Below are 27641 nucleotides of genomic sequence, written 5' to 3'. Positions count from 1 at the left end.
CTTAGAAGTGGGCGTGTTGGCATGCAGTTAGAAGACTTATATCCATTATTAAAAAAGAACACGTTATCTCTGGAGTACTAACGATTTGCGACACTATCGAACACTAACATAGCACTAGCGACGTTTAAAGTCGAAATTGGAGTCTGATATAAGTGGCTTGTCAACTTCACGGACATTATATTTTCCTTGAATGCGAGAATTTTGCGCCCGGGAAATTTGCGCCCTACCACAAAAATAGGAAAAAATGCGCTCGCGATATATTTGCACTGGGATATTTGCGCCCTACCGCAAAAAGAGGGGAAAATGCGCCGGCTATATATTTGCACTGGGATGTTAGAGCCCTACAATTCAACTTATTTTTGTATTGTGTAAAGTAACTTCCACTCACACTTGAACTAGGCTTGCCTCTCATCGTCTCAGTGAGTTACTCGATCCGTTATAATATTCCGAACAAAGGAAAAAAATACAATTTTAGTTCACTAAAGGGCAATCCATACAAATACAATTTTTCATTATACTACAAAATTTACAATAAAAGTATAAATGACTGATATATAATTATTTATTAATATAATCAAAGAGTATAATTTAATCTACAAAAGGCTGTTTGGCTCTACCCAGATATCTCTGTTCACAATCCTTGCGAGTTGTTTGGCTTTTTAGGACACAAAATATAGAAAAGAAAATGTAAAGTGAATGTAAAATCAGTTCAGTAATATTATCAAGAAAACTATGTACAGTGTGTTTGCTTGCTGGAATTACACTTCAAACGCACAATTGCGTTCAGTCGTCCTTTCAGAAAAAATGTTCCGGGGGGCACACTTAGTATTCCGGAGGGGGTCACTGCTGGTACTATTCTATTTATTATTATATTATAGACGTATTATTTTGGTCTCTTCCGAGGGGGCACTCTGAGAGCTCTGGGGAGGCCAGTGTTCTCCCAAAATCATCTCTGGAAGAAGCAGTGATTGCGTTGATCCGTTGTGTTCTTTTGGCTTATATTGAAGTTTATTCTCTCCTTATATAGCCACAATGAAAATAAATCACAAATGGCATGGTTGTGGGGGGATGATTGTTTATGCTGTAATGTCAGCCCCTCCGAGCAATGCGTAAGCTCCAATAGGTTCTTTTATTTCGCAGGGCTCAAACTTCCCGGTAGAGGTACATCGCAGGCGCAATTTTCCCTGTTCTTGAGGTAGGGCGCAAATTTCCCAGACGCAAAATTCTCGACACCGTTCGAATGACCTCGGAAGACTATATCTTTTTCAATACTTTTTTATATTTTTTTACTCGAGATTTCTTCATAGCTTCTTATTAAAATACTTACTCATTTTATTGTCCTAACCAATCAATATGGGTATGTTGTCAGTAAAATATTTAGATTGATCGAGCCTCTGGTGTGTAACCACAGTATTTCATATCATCCCTCCATTAGAAATCTTGGCTAAATGAACCAATATATGTTGCCAATAAAATAGTTTAGAATGATTGAACCCCTGGTAAATAACCACAGTATTTCGTAACAGACCCCCCCCCTTCCTATTACCTTCCTTATTCTAACTACGTGACTGACTCAGCTAATTCTCTACATTCTTTACCAAGCACACATTTTCTAAAGCGGAAAATGCTCTCTAAATACCTAAGCTCATTATTTTCAGCAGATGCACAAATTGGGTAACATTCTATCTACATGAATGTTATATATGTCGATTACTGGAAACCGCTTCTCGCTATCTATTACCATATTTACTAATGATTAACGTTAAAACCGGAAATGGTTGATTTGTACCGCTTCCGGTTTGAATATTACATTCATCAGGGAACTCGATTCTTAACTATTGACTCTATACATCGTGGCCAAAATTGATGGTAATCCATCAGATAGTTCTTGAGACTGTTTGTTTCACTGACGGACAGAATGAATAAATGGCTATAGAGTTTTGATAAACTAAATTCGTTAATGAGTGATGATGGAACAAATATAAGAAAGGGAACCAAGAGTAGGCCTACCACCGGAAAAATTTTCGAACACAAAATTAGCCATCGAAAACCCACATGTCCTGGGTTAGAATACCATAGATGAAAACTCTACCACTGAGTTATCAATCACCCGCTTATTAGTTTTATTAATTATTATATTAATATAAATTAATGAATGCCTGCTTATGTTAATTATTGAACAATTACTTCGTAAAGTCGAAAATTATAAATTTGTATTTACTGTACATATAGTGAGCGCAGAAAGTGTTCGTACACCTATGCTATTGAAACGAGAATGCCTGCGAAAAAGAAACAGAAAATTTAAGAAGTGTAATAACACACACAATATGAATAATGAAAACTAAGCTTTATGAATATATCAATAAAAAACCACAAAGACAAGTTTAATGGTCAGAAAGTAAATAAATTCCGTAGAAAGTGTATAGAGTAGGCGCAAAAAGAGATCGTACACCTGACGTACGAATACGAAACAAAGATACCACAACTGGGGTTCACTAGTATTCACCTGAGTATACACCTCTGTATAGCATGACGAATAACAGAATGAGTTTAGTTGTGAATAGGAGTGAAAAAAGTGCACGGTGGGCTGTCAAAATGGGAAGCAACCGAACAGAAACAAATGAGGAGACAAGAAAAGTAATTATTAAATTGCATAAGAAAGGTAAGTCTTTGAGAAAGATAGCAAACCTTGCAGACAGGCCTCGTTCAACAGTACAAACAATAATTGCGATGTATAATGTTTCTATCACTGTGGAAAAAAAAAGGAAGACCAAGAGTGTTGAGTGAACAAGATAAACGTTACATTATTAGGGAAAGAAAAAAGGTTCCGAAAAGTAGTGCTGTGCAATTGGCAACGGATCTGGAAACACGCGGTGTTAAAGTATCAGCCAGTACAGTGCGGAATATTTGCAGGGTATCATGGTCGGATAGCCAGGAAAATGTTCTGGGTGAACAAGACAAATCGTATAAAGAGACTAAAGTTTGAAAAAGAGTATAAAGATAAGGGATCAGGCTTCTTTCTGGAATAGGGTCATATTTTCGGACGAAAGTAAATTTAATTTTATCGAGTCCAGTGGGAGGCGTATGGTATGGCGCAAGGTGAATACAGGGATGAATCCTCAAAATCTCGTCCTTAAAGTAAGACACGGAGGAGGGTCCGTGCTCGTCTGGAGTTGTATGAGTGCCTCAAGAGTGGGTCGTCTCCACTTTATTGATGGAGTGATGATCCACAAAGTGTATATTAACATATTAAAGGAAAATCTCCATACTAGTGCGCAGAAAACAATTTATTGTTCAGCAAGGCAACAACTCCAAACATACAGCGGAAAATACTCGATTGTGGCTACTCTATAATACCTTGAAACAGCTTCGCACACCTCCCCAATCCCCAGACATGAACCCCATAGAACATCTATGGTCTGTTCTGGAGACAAGAATCAGAAGGCACAGCTTCTCTACTAAAGAAGGCCTAAGAAAAGCTATTCAAGAAGAATGGGACATAATCAGTCCCGAAGCTACAGAACTACGAACTACTACAGGTGAAATCAATGCCACGAAGACTACAGACAATCTTTAACGCACAGGGTAATCCCACAAAATATTAAATAACGTAATATACTTTATAAGCATTAATTCAAGCATAAGTGTACGATGACTTTTTGCGTTTACAAAAAAGGAATTCTCTCTTTTCTTCTGAACAAAACAGTGATTCTGTTTGTTTGGCCTTTCTCTTGTATATAGAAATAAAATGTATGAATGTGTAGTCATAATTCTGGTTATATATATATTTTCCACCTCCCGTTCTCATGCTAGCTGTTTTCAATATAAAGTATGCACGGTGTACGAACACTTTCTGCGCTCACTGTAGGTATGTTGACAATAAGCGAATGTTATTAGAATATTTGTTGAGATTTCTTTTCCTTCACTGCCTTTCGCCTGGTTAAAAAGTAGTTTGCAGTGCTTTGGAGCAGCTGCAGGTGGGAACGCGATAATGTTTGAGACATACCGGCGACATTTTTGTGTGTGAAAATAAGACCTTCCTCATAAAGCAGTAAATAACTGCAGTAGCAATTGTCTACGTAAGTGATAAAGACATATCCAACTCCAAGAAACTAATACAGTATATATATTCATTATTGTGTTTCTCTTTTAACAGCTACTAGCTAGGGATGGCCAATTCCAGAATTTTTACTTTCCTGAATCCGGAAAGTAAAATCGGAAAAATTCCGAATTTTTTTTTAAATTCCGGATTTTTTCCGAATGTCGGAATTTATCTGAATTCCGGAATTTTTCCGAATTCCGGATTTTTTCTGAATTCCGGATTTTTTTCGAATTCCGGAATTTTTCCGAAATCCGGAATTTTTCCGAATTCGGGAAAGTAAATTTTCCGATTCCGGAAAACAAAATTTCCGGAATCCGGATTCCGGAAAATTTTGGCCATCCCTACCACACATTCATTCCGGACGTGGCGGCTTGCAAGATACGAAAGAGCCTTGCAAACTGCAAAAAGAGGGCACGGGAAGAAATCCTAACGCCTGTGTGTATGATCTTCCAAGAGAAAATGGCTGTACTGATAAATCAGGGATTGGATCTGGTCACTGCAATTCCTTTGTACAGCAATAGAAAAGGTAATCTGAACAAAACGAGAAGGGAATCTTTGCGTATCAATCAGGGCACACCTACACTAAGCAATATATGTTTTCCAGATTATTTTCTCCTGTTTGAAGATGGCACTTAGTTTTTGAAGTATGACAAGTTGGAAGACGGGCAACGAATTCTTTGTTTTGCATACGAGGGTCTCCGGGAAGCACTGGGAAACAGTGAACAGTGGTTTTTCGATAGAACTTTTAAGAGTTGACCCAAACACTTTGCACAGCTGTACACGGTACATGCAGACATCGGGAGCGTACATGAGACTACGTCAGTTGTACCTGTTCTGTATGCTTTGCTGCCAGATAAAATGGAGGTCACCTACAATCAACTGTTCTCTTTTCTTAAAGTTTGGATTGGAGAGAAGTACCCAAAAGTGTGCAAATTAGATTTTGAAAGTGCAGCAATGAATGCACTTTACGCTACATTCCCACACGCTGAAATATCAGGTTGTAACTTCCACTTCGCCCAGAGCATATGGAGAAAAGTGCAAAGTCTTGGCCTTGTAGAAGACTACACTAACAACGAGGAGGTGCGTCGACATATCCGGATGTGTGCTGCATTGGCCCTAATACCCCTAGAGTATATTGATGATAGCTGGCTACTTATTGTGGGGGACTGCCCACCTGGGACCAAGGTTGAAGCGTTTAATGATTATTTTGTCGGACAGTGGCTAGAAAATTCTGCCATTAAAAGAAGTACTTGGAACTGCAGTGCTGAGAGACACAGGACCAACAATGTAGTGGAAGGATGGAGCCACAAATTGAACGCTACAATATCTACATGTAAACGTTCGCCGTACATACTTACTTTGGTATAGGTGCTGAAGGAAGACGCTAAATTTAGTTTCTATGCCTTTATGAGGCACGAAGTGCAAGGTATACCCCAAAAGAGAAGGAAAGTATCTTCCATAAAGCTTGACGAGAGAATAGAACAAATTCTCGAGAATCTGAGAAGAGGCTGTGATTAAAAAAAAAAAATGTATCAGAAGTTTGAGTTACGTACAAAAGTTGGAATAGTTGGTTAAGAAGAAAAGGGACATGCTGTTAGCTTTTGTAAATAAGTAATGTTTATAATCATAATCATTATGACGTGCGACGCGTAAGTGACAAGGTTCCTATTGGAACCACCTACGAGTATGGATCAAATGTGATGTAATGTAAGCCTATAAGTCATTGCGTTTCTTCCATGCTTTCAGGGGCAAAATGAGCGCTCGAATTACTGAAGAACTCCAATTGTTTGTGTAGATTTGCAAGAATACTCCTTTCATCAGAATCTTGTATTTCGTGCGAGTTTTGTGAGTTTAGTGACACGCATAAATGTAACAAGGTTCCTATTTCTTAAATCAGAAATTTGCTTTGTTTCTTGTGTTTCAGGTGATTTCCTTGCTTTGAAAATTGCTTGGGAAATTACTCCCACCCCCTCAAGGTCAAATCTAGATGCAGGTGCGTGGCAACGGACACGCTGTCATAGACAGATAAATATGCGATAAGGTAACCGTGGCAAGTAACACGAAATTCCAATAGTGGCAAGTAACACCGTGGCAAGTAACACGCAAACGTTTGAAGTCCTCTGGACAATAAAATGACAGCTCAGACCTCAAGAATGTGATTTTTCATTTTGTAAAGTTGTTTAATTCTTCCTTTACAATTCTGCACATGGAATGAATTTCCTATTTTTTGACTCTAAAGCAAATTAGTCCACGTGAGTGTGAAGTGAGTGCGGGCTCCCACTCAACTGAGCTCGCACTCACTCGGGCTCGCGCTCACCTCTCTGGACTGGGCTCGCACTCACTCGCGCTCACCAGTCTCAACTGGACTCGCGATCACTAGCGCTCGCGATCACTTCTCCCAACTGGGCTCGCGCTAACTCGTGCTCGCACTCACTAATCTTATCTGGGCTCGCACTCACTCGGGCTCGCGCTCATCTCTCTCGACTGAGCTCGCACTCACTCGGGCTCGCGATCACTTCTCCCAACTGGGCTCGCACTCACTCGCGCTCGCGATCACTTCTCCCAACTGGGCTCGCGATCACTTCTCTGAACTGGGCTCGCGCTCATTCGCAATCGCGCTCATTTCTCTTAACTGGGCTCGCGATCACTCGGGCTCGCGATCACTTCTGTTAACTGAGCTCGCGCTCACTCGGGCTCGCACTCACTTCTCTCGATTGGGTTCGCGCTCACTAATCTTAAGTGGGCTCGGGCTCACTCGGGCTCGCGCTCACTTATTTCATTGAGGCTCGGGCTCACTCGGGCTCGCGCTCAATTATTGAGCCCGAGTCCGGTTGAGCGTGAGTGCCGAGCTCACGAGCGTCGGGCTCGAGAGTTTGGACACCTATGCTCGTGACACATCGGTTCATAACCACTGTTCTAACCTATAATAGTGTCATGTGTTTTAAGTTGGATCACTAGGTGTTCTCAGTGCTATGCTAAACGTTGCTTAAATAGTGTGGTGTTGCCAGATAGTGTCGAGTGTTTACTGATGCCACATAATAAAGGAAGTAATCATGGAATTCTGCTTGGATACTTACTAGAGAAATTAGTTTTCGACCCTTACCGCAATTGTGCTTCTCGAACTGCAACACTATAATCCAGAAATTTCCTTATTGTTACTAGTACAGTAAACGTACAAATTTGGCAACAACGCATTATGGAGTTCTGCGCGTGTCGTCTCAAAATCTATTTCTATAATTGTAAATTAATATTTAAATAAAATATGAAACACACCACGAAAAACGGTCAACAAATATATCTATTTCGTAATAAGATCGTTACTTTAAAATACTTTACACACATACAAATAAACATTTCGTAAAACTGAGCACTTCTTTAAGACCTTACAGCAAGTGCCATCTTGTGTGCTCATTGTAAAACGAATCAAATATTTTCTTTTATTTGCTACATTTTTCGATATCAGGAGACACAACCAAATGAGTAAATGTCTTGTGCTGTAGCTGAAACATTACTCTATCTTATAGTACAATATTTATAATATGTAACGTTTCATTGCGCAGTAGTTAAAGCAATGAGCTAAAATATGTACTGACTTCCGGGTGGTGATCCACCTTAATATAAAAGAAGAAGATTAATTATAACAGCTTGCATAAAGTAAAAACATTTTCATAATAATGCACATTGTGTGTAATTGGCATTGTAAACACATACAACACTGGAATTGGTGCTTTTATTTATTATGTATTGATTTTTAATTTTTAAACACTAGATTTTCACATAAAAAAGATTAGTTTTATTAGTACACATTTTGACGAAGTAAAACCTAATCTAAACTCAACTGACTCAGGTTTGAAACAATAATAACTAATTAAAACAGTAATAGTTTAAGTTTCTTTCTTCATCAACCAGATCCTATTTCAAATAGATTAAAATTATACCCAATCAAACCCAATATTAACACATTTATGTCTACTTACCAGAAAGTTGGAGTAGGAATTAGATTTCTGGCTTGTCGGTATCTATGGCCACTTAGCCTGTCACGTATATGAGGGATATGACGTTCCTCAGCGATCACACTATCCGATGAAAGGGAAGGAAGAAAGGATTGGGGAAAACAGGAAGCGGCCTAGGGCCATTATCTTAGGTACCATTACGGCATTTGCTTGGTGTGAATGAGGGAATCCCAGGAAAAATCTTACTCAAAATGTCTGGCCTGAAAAAGCTGTTACGCTTTTTTTTTCGAGTGTCCGCACCGGGAATCGAACCCGGGATGTCTACTTATCGGTTAGAACATTCTGACTACCTACTAAATATATGGGATGTATACATTTGGCTCAAAGGACAGTAAAGCATGGTAGCAATGAATCTTGCTAGGTGGAGGTATGTGGCGCCAGACCTGTATCTAAGGGGGGACTATGGGGGACGGTTCCTCCTAAATTTTTACTGGCCCCCAAAATATTTTCACGGCAGGCTTGCAAATGAACTATAATATGGTTGGATCGGGCCCCCATACATTTTTGGGCTGGTTACCGGCCCGTATGGCGCACCACAACTTCACACAAAAGTCACTTAATTGATGTAAATTCTGCTGAGATAGTCGATGAGTTCCGATGTGACATTCAATAATATCCCAAAGGCGTTGAACTGACTAAGATCTAGTAAGGGGACCTTGCAGCAATTAAAACTCACTATTGTGCTCCTCGAACCGCTGCAGTACAACTTTGGCCTTGTAACAAGGAGCGCTATCCTGCCGAAAGATGTCATTGCCAGTTAATCGTCTCCTGGCTTTGGAGCTTTCAGTGATGTTTTACTTTGAAGGCATTCCTTAAATTCTGATAGTAGGCTCAAATATTAGAGAAAAAATTTGCCATTGAATAATCAGGTATCTAATATACAAGTCTTACAGAATTATTTAACGTAATTTACATACTTTACTCAGCACAAAGAACTCAAGTTATTCACTATTGATAAACAATTGATATTGACAGAAGTAGTCAAACTTCTTCTTCAACTGAAGTTTCTCAGTCAGTTCTATAACTGAAATGAAATTTCCAGTTGTATGTCTCATGGTAGTGTCCTTTAAAGTAAAGGAAACAGATAAATTACTTTCAATTTCTACGAATGACCTAATAGTGCAATCCTTAAGATTCAAAGTTGATATTGCGAATCAAAGGCAGGGATCAACCAATCAGATTGCACCAATGACCTTAGACTATCAGTTATCCCTCAATTTCAAAGCGTTAAGATGAAATATTACGTCAAAATTTGAATTTTGGCAATTTTTACCCATGAAAGGACACACATTAGAGCACAAAAAACATACAAAATGTATATACAATCCTAGAGAACAATTACATATTTGTATTTTTCGACAATTCTTAAATTTGCGGGTGGGCCAAATATACTCTTCCCCAAATTTAAGAAGATGTATCAATATGCTCTTGTCCAATGAAAGATAAGACAAAATTGATAAATAATATGTCAGTTATAATACCGTGCCATCTTAACTCTTTCCATTTCATATGGATAGAACAACGCATTTATTCATATGATTATAATATGTTACAATAAAACATTATCTGGTGAACATTAAGCATAATATTCAAAATTTTCGCCTCATGCTGATTCAATTTTCCAGCCAAAATTTAAAATTCCCGCCAAGCATAATGTGACACTTTTGACAATATATTTTGATAATTCTGTAGTCATAGATGGGGACAAGACAGTCAACAGAGCCAATACTAGGGGAGGGGGAGAGAATGAGCGGGGCAGTCGGCCCTGGCGCTGATACCATCGCCGAATGAGCAAGAAGAAAGAAAGCGTCACAGTGGTCCGAATAGCAAAAAAGGTGGACAAAAGTCATTGTGCGAAATGCAAGTTACAGACACGAAAGAGTTGTAACAGTCATCTTCGATAACCAGTTCATGAGAATGACATGAACTTGACTAAATTATGTCTTAGTGTCGGTAACTGCAGATGTCCCAAAATGGCGGAAGTTTCGTTGCAGGAAATTAGCAAATGTGTGACTTGAGTTTGGGAAATTGTTTTCCAAGCAACGATGAGAAGGAAGGACCATATTGTAATTATTATGCACTTGGTATAGTATTATATACGTGTCACAGAATGAACAATGTGAATTGCATCGTAGTAGTTATAATAAATACACATATTAGTACTCGTGTGTATGGAATACTACAGACTACTTGTAGAGTTTCAAAAAAATGGATACACATGTACACCACGAAATTTAAACATGGATGACAATTGATAGTTGTCAATATGCTGTGTAAGTTTAATTGTCTACTTCCGTCTATAACAGGAAATATGACCTTGGAATCATGCCACTGAAGGTGGCTGTCTGAGATGGCGAGACGACCAGGAGATAAGCATGTAAAGCAATTGTGTTTATTTGACAGTGGAAGCACACGGGGTGAGATGGAAACGACAGAGCCACAAAATTTATCCTATTTGAAGTTCAAACACTCCATCCTTCATGCACACATTCGATTTTTTTTTTTTATGTGTGTGTGTGTGTGTGTCTTTCATATCTTCTATAGATTAGATTTTCAGAAATGGAAAGCGAGAGCGAAAGATAGAACCCGTCAAATATTCGAAAACAAGGCACAAATTATCCAAGAGAGGTTCAGAAGTATACTACGCCTCAGTGTGAATATATCCAAGAATGGTTATGGAACTGCCAAATGATGATAATAAAGCCCGCAGATTCTTTGCAGCATCTCAAATAGCTTCGGAGATAACAGGAGTGAATCAGCAGTTAACGTCACGTTTCGGAACTGTCTTGACAACAATTTCCTGTGGACATGACATAGATATTGCAAAATTCAGCACGTACTGCACCGAAACTGCTCAGTTATTTGTGCGACTATACCCATGGTACTACATGCCACCCACCGTGCACAAAGCTCTTATTCACGGGTAAGTAATTGTGCATGCAGATATTTTACCAATTGGGAAGATTTCAGAGGCCTTTGAATCTAGACACAAGGATGTGCGGAAATATAGAGAACACTCGAAAAACATCAAGAGTAGCCAGTCATTCGGATCTTTCAAAGACTGATGTTGAGTTTGGATCCAGTATAGGAAAGGGGGCAAGAGTACGCAAATTTCAATTAAACTTATATATTTTGGTAAAAAATAGTTACAACGGAAAACTTTTACATGGAACACAAAACTTGAACTCTCCTTTACGAAATGTGAACTCAACTTTTATATACCTCTGTCCTTGGAGAAACTATAATGCATAAAATGAAAACATTCAAATTCGTACTCTTGCCCCTATATGTGGGGCAAGAGTACGAAATCAAAGAGGCAAGAGTACGCACCCAAAAAAGTATTAACAATTATCACAGATGAAGGTGCCTACTCCTTCATGTGCTGTGCATTGTTCATGCCACCATTCATGGCATCTTGCGCACTTGATCCAGTCTTCTATTGGCGGATCACTGTAGATGATATTGCATAATGAACACTCGTACACTACTTCCTCACTGACCTGAGGAGTTACCTTCGGTTGTAGCTTTCTTGGAGCAAGTTGATGTTTGTCTTTGCTCTTTGGAGGGCGTCGTTTCAGAAGTAAGTTCTGCTTGAAAAGAGAGGATGTCAGAATCTTTGATTGACCTCGAGAAGATCAAGATTTTTGGTTGTGAGCTTGGTGGCAGTCGGAGGAGGACTGACAACCACCAAAGGAGTGCATGATGTGGACGGTCTACATGGGCCCCTGCTTACCTCCAGTGAAGATCCAGGTTTACTGGTTGGAGGTTTGGTAACAGATGAATGAGAACGAGCAACCGGCAAAAGAGTGTTTGAAGTGGACAGTCTGCACTAGCTCTTGCTTATTTCTAGTGAGGATCTAGCGTTACTGATTGAAGGTTTGGTAGCAGATGGAGGAGGACGAGCAACTGGCAAAGGAGTGCTTGATCTGGATGCGCCGCATGGGCCCCTTTACACTTCCAGTGAATTATCCGATGAACGATTATGGGCTCTATTCAGGTCTGATGCTTGATTTGTTGCTTCAGAAATGCTTCCATCTTCAGAGCTGGCTTCTACATTTAAGTCTACCACATCCACAATAGGGGGAAGAAAATCTTCTTCGGTGAACACATCTGGATTCAGTGGGACAACTCCAGATTCTTGAAGGCCGGATACCAATGGTTACAGCTTTGTAGTAAGCCTCAGTATACAAACTCGCAACTTGGAATTAGGCGGGATGGATGATTCATCATCTATTTATCACACACTGTTGAATACCAGGATTTCAGCGGGTCAAAAACAGGAGCGATCTAATGGTTTCAAATTATAGCTGGTATGCGGTGGAAAACTCAACATCACCATCCCATTTTGCCTGCAGAAATCAATCGCCTCGATTGAAATGTGAGAGGTCTGATTGTCAACAAGTAACAATACCTTTTTCGTAACCGAATTTGATCGCACATGTTGGTGTAAGTAATATAACCATTCTATAAAAAGTTGTGATTTGATGAACCAGAATCAGATATCATTCCCACAGAACCCGGCGGCGAGCCATCGAATAATTCTTGTTTCATTCGTTTTCTGGGAAATATCTGGGGAATAAAGGAACCAAATACACTCACCAGGAAACAGCTGTTATATTAACTCCAAAATCACTAGATACAGTTTTATTCACAACTAATTTTTGGTCGACTTTTCGAACTTTATGAGGAACCGTATTTATGCCAGTTTCGTACATATTGTAGATATCCCGTAGAGAAAAGCCGTTTTCTCTTACAAGATCTTTTAGACGATTAAAAAAAAACATTCAACTTGTGGCTTGATAAACCCACGAGCTCTCCCCAGACCAGTCTTTGAAGGCTGTCGCAAAGCAATAGTTAAATGTCTACGACGGAAAGACTCTGTGCAACCTCTTCCTGCCATTCGATTCGCATGGCTAAAGGATATGGGGCAACTAGCTACGTTCAGCAAAATTGTATGCCATTCTTCTTAGATCTTTTAAAGTTAAGTCATAGAAGAATTGATCCAGTAATGTGATATATTCCACTAATTCTTTCTCCATTTCTTCAGTAAATAGGCCTATTGGCTTTATTGTGCATAAAGACGTTGCAGATTCTCATTTAAAAAAGGAAAAGAAAAATCCTTAATTCTCCTTATATCAGTAATGGAAATGCATAGGATACATAAAAATCAGATATTATTTAGACCCTTTATAAAAATATATTTCCAAATTCGGCTTATTCCATCAGTTACAGAATGCTTGTCACCTGCGAGTGTAACTTGAAAACTTCTCGATCTATCTTTGATGAAGCTACATATTGTTTAATGTTAGGTTAGGTTAGCTTCATATATCTTTATAGGATCCCATACCAATCATTGGACTGATACCGCCTTATGCAAAGTAATTTTAACGTATGATTACTAAAGGACTAACTACTACAGGAAACATATGGTAGTCGAACTTTTTAGTATGGCACTACTCACGCGTCAGAACGACTCTGCATAAGGCCCATTGAAATTTATTACTAAAGAGTACTGACATTTAAGATAAAAGAGGACAAAGCGTAGTATATCTGAAACCTGAATAAAATAAACAAGCGTAATGTTATTCAATAACTGCAGATTTAACTATCTCACACGTTTATCTGTTTCGAAAACTCAAACATCACCTTAGATATTTTATGTAAGGAGTGGTATTTAAAATAAAAATTTATCCCTCGTACATAAGAAAATATCAGGATTCCTAAAAATTCTTAACGTTAGAGGCTACATATGGGAACCAGTATTCGTAAAGTTTGCCGTCACTCTCTATTACAACGGAATCTACATTCTTTTTTGATTGTTAGATCTAAATCAAATTGGATTCTTTTTCATAGAGCGGCGTACCCTTGCCCCGTCCGTATCTGCGTACCCTTGCCCCCACATTACACAATTGACTTTCCCGTGATGTTGTACAGCCAACTGTTGGAAAAAAGGCAATTTACTCCATCCTGTCAAACAATGGATATGTTAGAAACTAACGCTTTATAGTACTTTGAAATCGTTAAAAAATTGTGTAAGTTATTCATTAACTACTTATGCCCCAATATTATATCATACTATTAGAAAAACATAAATAATTACCTAGAAAGCATGTAGTTTGCCGCAGCACACTCAAACTTGTTTAGGTTCTAGACGCCATTAGCATCAAACTCCACGTGACGCATTATTGCCATACGCGAATATATTCACCTGATTTTAGGGAATCGTATCCTTACCCCCCACGTACTCTTGCCCCCCTCTACTCTAATTTCCACCCTGGTAGGACCCCCGAAGAAGAAAACCCAGAAACTGCATCAGGATGTGACTGCGCTACTGAAAATAACCATACAAGATGATGAAACTGCAATTACTGCGTCTTAAGATGAATTAGGCCTGTAACCAGGACGTTTATTGTGTGCTTATTAGATAAACAACTACTTCTACTTTTGCTCCATGAAATTAGTACGTGTCTCATACCGAATTCAGCTCCGTAACATCCATTTTATACATTTTTCCGCCATATTTGATCCGCTATTTTGAAGTTTACAATGTTATTATCAAATTTGTAATCTGTGACCTTGCAAACCTCTCTGTACCCAATTTCACATCCATAATATGAATGTGTCATTTTTCGGTCTCCCATGTTGGATGCGACATTTCGATTTTTTTCATTTTTGATACCGAATTCGTAATCACCAACCTTGAAGACCATCATATACACAGTTTCAGAATCCTTCAGGAACTCCTCCCTATTTTGTCCGCCTTTTTCGCTATTCGGGCCACTGGTAACGCGTCGTCGCCCCGAAAACGTATTGGCGCCCTATTAAATGAATGGTGTTGTCAGTTTTCGAAAACAAAAAAAAAGTTTGTTAAAACTTCTTGCTCGCTTCGCTAGCAACCCAATTGTTTCAATAAGCGTCATAACAAGTTTTTACTTATTACCTTAAAAAGTTATTATATTGATATGTGATTTGTTAATGATCATGTGATATATAAAGTGCCGAGTTATGACTTATAGTCTACGCAGGAGCGTTTCCAAAATCAGATACGGTCAAAGTCTGAAATACGTGTTCGTCGTTTTTATGGAGATTAGTTTGCTTAGATAATCATGCTTTTCTACCCAATTGGATTAATCATGACGGTGAGAATGAAGACTTTGAGAAATTCGCAAAGAAGGTTTCTTTTGGATTTCCATTACATTTCACAAAATATTTTTAACCGTCAAAGAATCGAAATTAAATTGCTATTTCTGTGAGCACATACAGAAAAAGAAATTACAAAAATTTACAATTATTACTGGAAATTAATGCTGTCACCCATTTTGAACTTTTTAAAAACACATTGTTTCTAATATATAAAAATTTCATTTCTTATGGATATTATCAAATTATAATTAATTGTAAATTTCCATAACTGTTCTCCAATTGGATTTGTAACAAACGATCAAAGGTAGTTTTGTCAAGTTTAACAAAAAGTTCAAAATAAGCCTATTGAAAACAGCTCTTATTTGAAAAAAAGAATACATAATTATCATTTTTGGTTATTATGATAGTCTATCCAAGCTGCTACTTAAAAAATTATCAGCATAATAACAAAAGCTGCTTTTCTTATCCGTAAAGTATACAAATAAAATAAAATAAAAAAGAAAAGGTTGCTAAGGTGAATGTAGGGGGCACTGAACCTACTTCGCCCCGGGCGCCGATATATATATATCGACAATTTCCAAATTTAAGAGGTGGGCCAATGTACTTCTCTCAAAATATAAAAGGAAAGGATGAATGTATATACCTATATCCTATGAAAGAGAATTGATCCTTGTATTCATTCATATAGCCGTATAATATAATAAAACATTGGACAGGATATAATAGGTTAAAAACTTCTACATTTGGAATTTTGGCAATTTTTTACTCACAAAAGTGGAAAAGGACCATTCATATATATATATATATATATATATATATATATATATATATATATATAAGGTGTCTCAAAAGTCCCCTGACATAGGGCAACTCTGTTATTATCAAAGTTACGACAAAATGTAAGAGGGAAAACCATCTGCAACATTAAAGTGGAGAATTTTTTTTTCAATCGGACCAGCCGTTTTAGACGCCCAATTTTAAATGAAAATGCAATATTGCCATTTACCTGGACTCATAATATAAATGAAGAAGTTACTGCTTGAAATGGGAGATGACGAACGATATGTTAGCGTAAAAAACAGTAATTTCATTCATTTATGTTGTGGTAAATGACAACGTTGCATTTTTTAACTTTGTAGTGTACAGTCCAAATGGCTCTTCCGGTTTAAAAAAAAAATCCTTCACTTTAGATCAAAAACATCATATTTAGAGACGGTTTTAGCTCTTATATTTTGTTGTAACTCTGATAATAACAGAGTTTTCCTCTCAGGGGACTTTTGATACACCCTGTATATATATCCGAGTCCTAAAGAATATTTACCAAATTTTGTTGTTTAATATTTCCAAATTTAAGGGTGGTCTTACGTACCATTTCTGAAATTTAAGTCCCGGGTTTGATTCCTTTTGCAAGATCATGTGATTCGGATCTCACGTTAAGCTGTAGGCCCTGGACTTATTTAGTCTCGCTGCTGAAGAATTATATATATATATAATTATATAATATAATTATATAATATAATTATATTATATATATTAGCTAGATTGATCCCATACGCAGATGAAATTAGAGCTCCTCCGTGGCTAAGCGGTTAGCGTACGCGCCTTTGGCGTGGGAGACCCGGGTTCGAATCCCGGCGGGAGCTCATGTGGTTCGGATTCCACGTTAATCAGTAGGTCCACGTCTCCTATAGCCTCGCTGCTGAAAGGGACGCTAAACTAAAATCAACTCAACAACGCAGATGAAATTACTGGAGATTATCAGTGTGGATTTAGACTAAATCGATCAACTATCGACCAAATATTTACCATTCGACAAATACTCGAAAAGAAGTGGGAATACCATATCCCGATTATCAACTATTTATTGATTTTAGAAAGGGTTACGACTCGATTAGGAGAGAAACATTTACATATGTAGACTGAAAATAAAAACCGTGCTAAGTGCCAAAATGAAGATGTTAAGTAAAAAGGCCAGATTTTACTTTAGAAGTGGTGGCAGGCAGGCCCACGCGTATTTATCTGGAGATTATTTGAACTACTTCCACAGTGAATAAGAGATAGTTCGTTTTCCACTGAGCAGTGTTAGGCTCATAGGCCACATTTTGATATTAAACCCAAATTTTCCATTGTTGACACTTACCATGAGTTTCAGTTTCAGTCTACATCAATCTTGTCATGTTTTCCACATTATTTGTTGTAGGCATAATGGTGATTGACTGCTTGATTTTTGGGTTTAACATCTCTATCAACAGAGAGAGCCTATATGAGACGTGGGCCTACTGAGTAACTTTGATTCCCAACCACATGAGCTCGGAGTCGAACTCGAGTCTCTCACGTCAAAGGCGCGTACGATAACCGCTTAGCCAGAAAGGAGCTCGCAAAATGGTGACTTCGGCATTATGCTGATCCGAGCTTTTTTTCCAATAGAAGACACCTGTATTACTAGTTCTAGTTTTAACTGAAGAAATATGGAACTTGAATGGGTTGATATAAAATTTGAGCAACTGAATTTTTTTTTAAAGAAATACCAGATCGGCAATATTGCACCATTGTTCTAATGACTAAATTTTAAAGTGCTCTACCAATGTGCAATGGTTTTCAAGTAAGGAACGAATTTCAGTTACTTTGTGTACTAAAAAGTAAGTACTACCTATCTGACGAGTTGGTACATTTGTTTTATGGAGTCGCTGCCATGTGCTTATATGCTGTTACTAGTTGAAAGAGTTGTCTGGAGGGGAGGTATAAGTAAGTGCTTTTCTGCAATACTTCACAGGGAAGTAGAACACAAGAGCACTAAAAGTTAATACACACAGCACATTCTTGCTTTGTTTGGCTTTGTATTGTTAAAGTGAATTTTGTGATTTCAAGTAGAAAATGAAAACACACACACACACACACACACACACACACATATATATATATATATATATATATATATATATATATATATATATATATATATATATATATATATATATAGGGTGGGCCGAAAAAAAATTATTTTTTTTAAGTCGCTATAGCGCGGAAAAGTTGCCTTTGGTACTGATTCAAAAAAATTAAGAAAAAATTTGAAATCGGTTAGCATCTTACGTTGGCGCATTGCAGTTAAAAATTACCAAAAATGACGAAAATCTTGTGATTTTTAATTTCTTTTGTCTTATAAATAAATAATATTCAATCGATTCCATGATTTATTTTCGTTCATATAAATTGTAGTAAAGTATAAAAATAGTTACAGTGTGTTGTTTTCCAATTGCACAACTTTACTGAGAACTTTTTTTTTTTTTTTTTTTTTTTTTTTTACAAAAAAAGGCTTCTTCATACTTTATACCTGGGATAATTTTGTACATATGAGTTAAATGATTGGTTTAAAAAACAAGCAGATTGACAGGGAAATATTTCACTGCAGTCCGACAATTTACTGCATTTAATCCCACTTCCCCTACCCTTCTGCAAGATAGCTTGACTGTGAGAGTGTTCGAGCATTGTTGCTGAATGCTGAACGCTGCAAGTTTTGACACGCATTCCGTGTCCGTCACGTCCTCATCATTTCCTCACTTAGTGATTATGTGTGGCATTGTGCAGAAGTCCTCTTCAGTGTTAGCTGTGTTATTACATTTGTATTAGTTGCTCTTTTAATCTTGAATTATAGTGCTTAGTATTTTTTTGCATTCCGTGCGGTGATCTTTTGTAGCGCTACTTTGGCACCTTCGAAGATGATTACGAGGCAAAATTTTGAGTGTCCTCTTTTTGGTCATCCCAGAGATTTGCCACTAACTAAACTGCCTACATATGAAGATGTACTTCGGTGTTGTTTTCACTAAAGACTACAATTGTACCCACAGACAAACAATGCAAAAGTAAGCTTTTCAAAAGTTGCTGGGATAATAGCAAGAAAAATAAAAAAAAAAAAATTACGATAGAGCACCCATTCCTACCGTTACTGAGTACAGGATCGTTGCGTATCATGACGGCTTGTTGCGTATCATGACAGTTACTATAAACTGAGAAAGTCGTATGATCGTGGTTTGAACAAGCCAACATTTGCAAAGAAGATTGCATAAGCAAAAATCATTGTCGTTATTTGACGTGGCAGCATGCACATGTCCTATCATTTTGAACTGTACGTGTGATAAGTAGACTTCGGATTTTTGCATATTTGCATGTTTTTTTCCTGATGTGATATTGATATGCTCTTTAAACAGAAATTCATTTCAGGTGTTTTGGGGTAAAATACCAGAGTTTTATAGTGCATATATGTGCATATTTCGGAGGTTAATGCATGTTTATGTCGTTACTGCATATAAATGCATATCTAAAGGAACGATCAAATTGATAGTTTTTAACGTCCAACAACTTTCCTCACAAATGGAATTTCAAGTTTCCAATATAAATTAGAGTCAAGATCTTAAAATGGTTGATTGTTCTCGGTTTAGAATATCTTCCAAGGTCATGTGAAAGGAGAATAACAAAAGGGTGAGTAATACATCCTCCCTGCAATGATGCGTGACTGTCACCTTTTTGGAAGAAGATATAAATAACGGTGTCAAATCACCTACAACAAAATTTCCACGTCATACATCTCAGAAGTTAAAGTTGCTACTGTTGTTTGTGTGTGTGTAGAGGGGGAGGGGGGGTGAAATTGTGTGGTGTTGTGGCAATATAAGAATGCCAAAAGAAAAATCTGTGTCCATTTAGTTGTAGTGCGATATTTTCAAATTCGAATTTTAACCAGCTCAGAATTTTGTCCAATTTTTGTTCACCCAAGAAAGAAATTTGTACCATTCAAATAAACGAGGGAGGGCCATTTCAAAATTTGTACTCATCGATCACCTGTAGTCCGGCATCTTAAAACTTGAATTTTAAATACCTCAGAATTTTCTCAAATTTTTTGTCCACCCAAGAAAAAAAAATTGTACCATTCAAATAAACGACGGATGACCATTTCAAAATTTCGGCCACTTCAATCACCTGTAGTGCATCTTAAAATTTGAATTTTAATTAGCTCAGAATTGTGTCGAATTTTAAAACATTTTTGTGTCACCAAGAATAAATTCTGAACCATTGAAATAAACCAGGAACGGTCATTTAAAATTTTCCCGCACATATTCGAATTTCAGCTATCTTGATGCACTGGCGGATCCAAGGGGGGGGCGAAGGGGGCGACCGCCCCCCCCCAAATGTCTGGTTTTTCTTTCAGCATTTATCGTTGGAAAATACAAATATGGTCTTTTCCCGACAGATTCACTCTGTGTGACATGCCTAGCAGAGTCTAATCAAAATGTGTGGTACTTAATAGTACTTAATACAGACATATTTGAAGTGTGAATACTTCTGTCCCTAGTACCTTGAGGCGGTCACTATAAGCCTCAAACGAGCGAGAATATGATTCATTCATTGGACGAACAGCTGTAGGAAGGACGGTAACGGCTCACTCTTTGAGCTAAAAAGCTATATTTTAAAATTGTGTCCTAGAAAAGGGATATGTAAATGGAATTCGGGTCCTGAAACTTCAAGTATCTTTACCTTGAATAAAGAGAAATATAGAATCTTCAGCGCTCCTTACCGGAAAGCTCTCTGAATCTGAGACTTTTCGGTTGGTTGATTGATTGATATGTATTTACGTTGTTTGTCAAATGCGATGCTTTACAGAACGAGAACTAGAGTTTAAAGTTGGATCTTAGCCATTGTAGTACTTTCGATGCTTACTCACCGGGAATCAAACCACACAACCTCATGCATCAAACATCAAAGATACGTTCGCTAGCTACTAGATCAACAAAGAGGGCCGTGACTTTTGAGGTTCAACATGAAAACATTAGGAAAGAACCAGGGATTCATTGTGACTTTTAATGTCATTTCTTCTTTCCTTGGGAAATAACACAAACTGTTATATAAAAGACGAAGTCCTGAATGAATAACTGGTCGCACAGGCCAAACCGCTCAAGCTAGAAACTTGAAATTCGGGCAGTAGATAAGATTTGTGATGTAGGATATTATTAAAGAAGGATTTCTTGGAAATTCGGAGAAAGGAAGGGAGTGGCCATCTCTCCAAATCCCTTAAGGATGGAGACTTGAACTTTGATACTTGACTCGCTTTTCAACGTTTTTTGATACTTTAGTAAAATTGGAGAAAAAGAGTTGAAAAGAAAAGGTTACGGGATTGCAATTATTATAATAATATATCAATATCTAAGAATCTTTAAAGGTTAGAAACATGAAATTTGGTGTATGGACTTCTCACTCAAAATAATTCAATACGTATTTCAGCGTCTTTAAAATTTTACCTCGAACAAAAGAAAAGGAAAAGAAAATTATTATTATTATTATTATTATTATTATTATTATTATTATTATTATTATTATTAAATGCCCATATCTCGGGATCCCTGACAGTTAGAGACATGAAAGTGGGTAGTTTAATTTTTCATTTAAAAGTATTAAACATGTATTTGAGCGTTTTTGCCACTTAACGTAGAAGGGGAGAAAAAGAGGTGCGGGTGATTCACTAAAATGCCTTTCGAGGTGTTTGGATTTCGTAACAGAGTTTTAGCTCAATCCAATTCTATATGATTGAAATGATAGCTCAATTCTATGTTCTATATGATAGCTCAATCCTATATTCTACATGATAGCTCAATCCTATATTCTATATGATAGCTCAATTCCATATTCTATATGATAGCTCAATTCTATATTCTAAACGAGACGAAAGGAAGATATAGCGCGTGTCACAATAGCGCGTAGGGGCATTTGCTATACATATCGTGCGAGGCCGTATGTAGAGCAAATTGGCGGTCTGGGAGCGAAGCTCTACCTAGGCCGAAGGTTAGTATAATATAATTTTATTGTTGTTGTAAGTATGGCTATAATTATACTATGTTTCTAAGAACTGCATTTAAGAAATTACCTAATAGAGCCAATTTCGCAGTCCTAGTCTGGTCTAATGCTTTTTTCTTTACATACTCAATTATACCACTGCAATAGAGGTGTATTCGGACAAAATACCGTATACAGAGCATCATCCGAAAGAACATTTTCAACACTAAAAAGGTTAAAGACATGGCTACGATCCTGGATGGGTGCAGATCGACTTAACAGCCTGGCACTACTATATACGTACCGAGACAAACGTAGATTACGATCATGTCATCGACAGATTTGCTAGGAACAAGAAAGGACGTAGATTTGAGTTTGTGTTGTAACTTTCACAGAGATAGACTGCAAGGTGACTAAGGCCATGGTGTGGTTTTGACCCGTCGTGGTTTTTGCCCGTAATTATTTTCAATTCGTGGGCAATCCCCAAAAATCATGGGTATGAGTCTAACGTTGAACTCCTTCTATGTATCTACTGTATCTGAATCGCAAACAAAAGCAAGATTTTTAAATATTTAACTGAAACAAAAGGGCACAACAACAATCTAAAAAATGTGTACCGGTATATAGACTATATTATATTTTTAATAAACAATACATATGGTATTTGTTTGTTTAACGACCCACGGTTGTGCCAGGAGGGCTAAAGGAGACATGGACCTACTGATTATAGTGGAATCCGAACCACATTTTCGCTCAACTGTACCCCTACCGGGAATCAAACCCAGGATCACTCGCACCAAAGGCAAGCATGTTAGCCATTAGATCAAACCTTATTATATCTGAGATTAAAGAAAAACAACAAGCTTGTTTCTGTACTTTATTCTGCATTGGTGATTTCATTTAAAGGTGAGAATTTTTCAAAATAAAATTTGAATTTTTTTCAAATATCTGATATTGTCAAATAATATCGCCAGTCGAAATGTTAAAGGAAATATAGTTTGTGTGCAGTAATGAACGGAAACTTCACTTTGGTTTTACATTTCAGATCTTGTTTCCTTCATTTTGTTTTTTACTATTTATCATTATAATGGCTTATATTGTGATTCTATATAATTGTAATTCATATTTTAATTCATGTAAAATTTATACACATTTCGTGCTAGATCATCAGACAAAATTTCTGTTGAGTTTGTGTAAGAGAAAGTTTAGTATTGATATTTTTGTTATTACATTATTTGCAAGTGCGCAGGCTAGTTCTTTTAAGGGAAAAACCATAACATTCTTATTTACGGGGAAAGCCACGAAATTCATGTTTCGGCAATCACTATTATGGGTAATAATCACGGAACCACTAAGCATCCTTGGAGTTCAGTTTGATTTTTTTTTTTTTTTCAATTTTCAGTTTGCTTAATTATTTCTGATATAAACAGAAATGAAAGCAATATGTAAAGATTGCTCCCCTATTTTTTGGCCCAGTTGGAACAATGTGTGCCATACACTATTAAACATTACTTTATAATTAATTATTGTATTATTTTATTACACCAAGAAGTTGACATAGAAATGTCGTGTCTTTTGTTGTTTGTTGACATTTTGTATTATTCTTTATTCATGTATATTTTTCTTATCTATTTTTGCGTAGACCGAGTCTGTCTTTTTTTCATCTGTTTTCCTGCAATTGTTATTCAAAATATAAATAATTAGAGCAAATTTTATGTTCTTTCGTTAAAATGAATGCCATCGTCAATACAGTATTTTCTTTTGTGCAAGTACTGTGCAAGACAGCGCATTGATACAAAGCAGTGATTAGTGAATCATGACACCTCCATACCTCCGAAACGAAAGTGCGTATTTAATTTAAGTCTACAGAATGAATATACTTTCATTTAAAAAACTTACAAATTCGGGTACGAAAATAGAATCTGGGAATCAAGTTTGCACCCCCCCCCCTCCAGTCCCGCATTCATAAGCGTCCGAGTCTTGCAAAAGAAAAATTCTGATCACTATGAGGGTACGATCATCTTTCAGGAAGCGAACCGCCCCCCCCAAACGGTCCTTCTGGATCCGCTAGTGTCTTGATGGTACAAAAATCTACAAAAAAAAGGAAAATTCTAAACTAGTTAGAATTCGAATTTAAAGATGCCACACTACTGGTGGTTGAAGTGGCCAAAGTTTTGAAATGGCCCTCTATTGTTAATTTGAAGGTACAATATTTATGTTACAAAATGTAAGGAAATTGGGCAAAATACTGAGCTAATTAAAATTAAAATTTGAAAATGTCGCACTACGGGTGATCAAAGTGGCTGAAATTTTGAAATGGACCTTCCTCGTTTATTTGAATGGTACAATTTTTGTTCTTGGGTGGACAAATATGGAAAAAAATTCTGAGCTAGTTAAAATTCAAATTTGAGGATGCACTACAGGTGATCAAAGTGGCCGAAAATTTAAATGGCCCTTTCTCGTTTATTTGAATTGTACAATTTTTTCTTGGGTGGACGAAATTCTGAGGTTAAAATTAAAAACTGAAAATGTCGCACTGCATGTGATCGAAGTATACAAGTATAACAATACACACTTCTCCCTCAAACCTACTCTGTATATCAATATAAAACTTGGTATACACATTTTGTATCTCCTATACTATTTTTTGAGATATATTTAGATTGTCTACTTTTACCCGGGGCCACTCCAAAGGGGCCCAAAGTTGATGGGAAGGATTTCTGGAGGGAATTTTCCCAACATTCTCTCACCTGTTCAAATGCAACATGGGCCCCAATACATAGCACCACTTGAAAGCTTGTTTTATGCTGAAGAGAATGAACTATAATCTACGGTTTTCCAATGATTAGTGTTGATGCAATAGCTGTTTCACTGCCATTTTCTTTATACCAACAGGGTTAGTGGGCCACAAGGACTTACTCCGTTGTCCATGGCATCTAATTTCTGTACATGAACATATCTTTATGTTTATCGAATAGACTAGGTTTGATTCGGAAGTCCGGATGGCACGTTCATGTCCGTTCTTTTTTTAGCTAAAGCCTGTGGCAAACATCTTGGCATTTCAGCTAAACGAATAAAACGCAAGCTCTGACGCGACTTTGCCGAGTGCTAAGGGGTGTGACTATGGCTAAGCAGACAAACTATAGTGCGATCAGATGGCACAGGATAGACGTGGATGTGTACAAAATAAACGTGGCAATACCGCTGGCCTCTCGTTTGCTAGCAGCGTTTAAAGGGAACTTGGAGCGCCGCCTTCAAATGCCAAGATGTTTTTCACACCGTTTAGTTAAAATTCAATTTTGAAGATGTCTCACTACAGGTGATCGAAGTGGTCGAAACTTTCAAATGGCCTTCCTTTGTTAATTTAAATGGTACAATTGTTTTCTTGGGTGGACAAAATTCCTGAGCTAGTAAAAATTCAAATTTGATGATGTCGAACTACAAGTGATGGAAGTGGTCGAAATTTGTAAATGGCCTTCCTTTAATAATTTGAATGGTATATTTTTTCTTGGGTGGACAAGAATTGACAAAAAATGGACAAAGGTGTCGCACTACAACTAAATGGGCCCGAAAAATCTAGAAGTTATCTTCTGAAACAATGAATTGAAGTTAACAGACGTTAACAATTCAAGATGAAAATATATTTTGCAAAGTGTATGCTAAACAAGTAATACTTTCAAAGTAAGTTCGTTTTCAGAAATGGACATTTCTATTTTGTTCGACAGCAAAAGCTCAAATTTTAGCAACACTTTTTTTTTTTTTTTTTTTTTTTGCCGCATTATATTTTCAGTTTCAAGTCTGGTAAGAAGTTTATGCAACTATGAAACAGCCTAGATGTAGTTTTCTTTTTGCATACTTGACAGAGTTCATCCCAAAGAAACCGTTGAACAATGTATTTCGGGAAGAAATGAACCTTTTAAAAAATGAGCTCTAAATATGAGAGTATTTAAATGTAAGCTTGTGTTGCTTTCATACACACCTCCGTCTCTCGAAACGTAAATTCCCTACTATATTCTGTTATGTTTTCGATAACTTCACCTTCTTCCCATTTATTCCTTGCTCAAATCACTTTATTCTATTGAAGGTATCAATATTATACATAGTAAATTATTGCTGTTTGAGACGGACAATGTTACGGTAGAAGAAAATTGGATACAAAAAGTAATTTCAAGTGGATTTATTTTCTTTTAAACAAGATCATAAGGGTTTTTAATATAGGCTTTTAATACGGTAAAAAATTGTCTCAAATAGACCCCTTATTAAACGGAAATTTATTTTAAACGGAAATACTTCACGATCCCACGAATTTAAAGGTAAAATAAAATGTGTTAAATTCTCTTGATTAGGCGAAACCTGTGTTGCGAACAATGGACGTTAAAATACACTTTTTAACGGAAATGTTCAAGTTCCGTAATGCAGTGTTTAAATTTTTTTATTTAGACATTCTGTGAGAGGTTAGGTATATGAACTATGTTGTCTGTAAAGGTCTTCGTTTACTTGTTACCCTACACATTTACTCTTTAGTCCACCACCATGTAAGGCCCTAGCATGGCCGTAACTTGTGGGGGGAGCAACTATCCCTCCAGTAAAGTTCCCCGCCGTTCGAGGGGGCCCATTTTGAGACAAAATTTTCTTACTTTGTAAACGATACGAACATGAAATTATAAATGAATCATGAAGCATGTTCACTACATTACACAAACAAAATTAAACGTGGATGAGACTCTCGACACCAGTAGACACAATTCGAGTCGTCTCATTGTGTGCTAAACGAGCCTTCTAGTGGGAGACTGGAAGTCATGGAATTCATCGAGTCAATGCAGAATGCTGTTTTTCCCTGATATTGTGACTGTTTGAGACCGTCGCCAAACAGTGTAGCAAACCGCGCAAAGGAAAAGAAACATGCGTAAAGAAATGTAAGCTAGAACATGGCTTTGCTTTCTCATCCGCACACACTGTTTCAGATAATGTTGTTTAAACAAACGGGGGCCGAAATGTCCTTTGTTTACACGAAACAGCAAGAAACTTGAACAAGAAACGTACAAAACGTTGTCCAGGAGTGGGCTTCAATCCCAGGTAGGTCGTGCTTTTGATTACCAATCCAAGATGATACCTCCTACACTCCGGAGCGATTTGCCGAATTGCTGTTCCATAAAAGATAGCCCTTTGTAGTTTATGTAGTCTCCAAACGAGCGCTCATATCGCGGGCTGCAACTGTGGTTTTCACTGTTCCAAACGGAGTCCTAATATCCTCGAAAGGCATAATCTGTCAAGGCAGATGCACTTTTATGCACAGACACTGTTGCAGTTAATTGTCTCGTACCATTGTCTTGGGGTCTTGCTCTATTATTCTGCCCTTCGAATACACGTTTGTTTTGCCCAAGTCTTCCACACTTCGTCTTGTCCACACCATTACACATATGCTTTTCGCGGTTACATCATGGTTTTAATTTTGCATTTTACCTTACATTGATATATCACACACCCCGCTTCTCATTTCAATACCTTACGCTATATCCAAGATCGCGGCTTTCAAGATGGCCGCCAAGTCAGTGTTACAGCAT

The 27641-nt window shown here is 37.3% G+C and overlaps 2 protein-coding genes across 7 annotated transcripts in view; one reads left to right on the top strand and one right to left on the bottom strand.

Moving 5' to 3' along the window:
* Nucleotides 1–27641, bottom strand: part of LOC145672463 (fatty acid synthase-like) — a 342995-nt gene that overhangs the window by 189323 nt on the left and 126031 nt on the right. The window lies entirely within an intron of this gene.
* Nucleotides 4961–5470, top strand: LOC145679018 (uncharacterized). The gene has a single exon (XM_081749619.1). It carries the CDS (start codon nt 4961–4963, stop codon nt 5468–5470), a length of 510 nt encoding a protein of 169 aa, XP_081605745.1.

Source organism: Thermobia domestica, chromosome 2 (assembly GCF_964235325.1).
Source record: "Thermobia domestica chromosome 2, izTheDome1.hap1.1, whole genome shotgun sequence".
In the NCBI taxonomy this organism is placed as follows: domain Eukaryota; kingdom Metazoa; phylum Arthropoda; class Insecta; order Zygentoma; family Lepismatidae; genus Thermobia; species Thermobia domestica.
The sequence above is the reverse complement of the archived record's forward strand: the minus strand, read 5'-3'. Positions and strand labels throughout refer to the sequence as shown.

Bases quoted from the DNA above. Each gene is read 5' to 3' on its own strand.
- LOC145679018 (XM_081749619.1), top strand. From the start codon at position 4,961: ATGGAGGTCACCTACAATCAACTGTTCTCTTTTCTTAAAGTTTGGATT.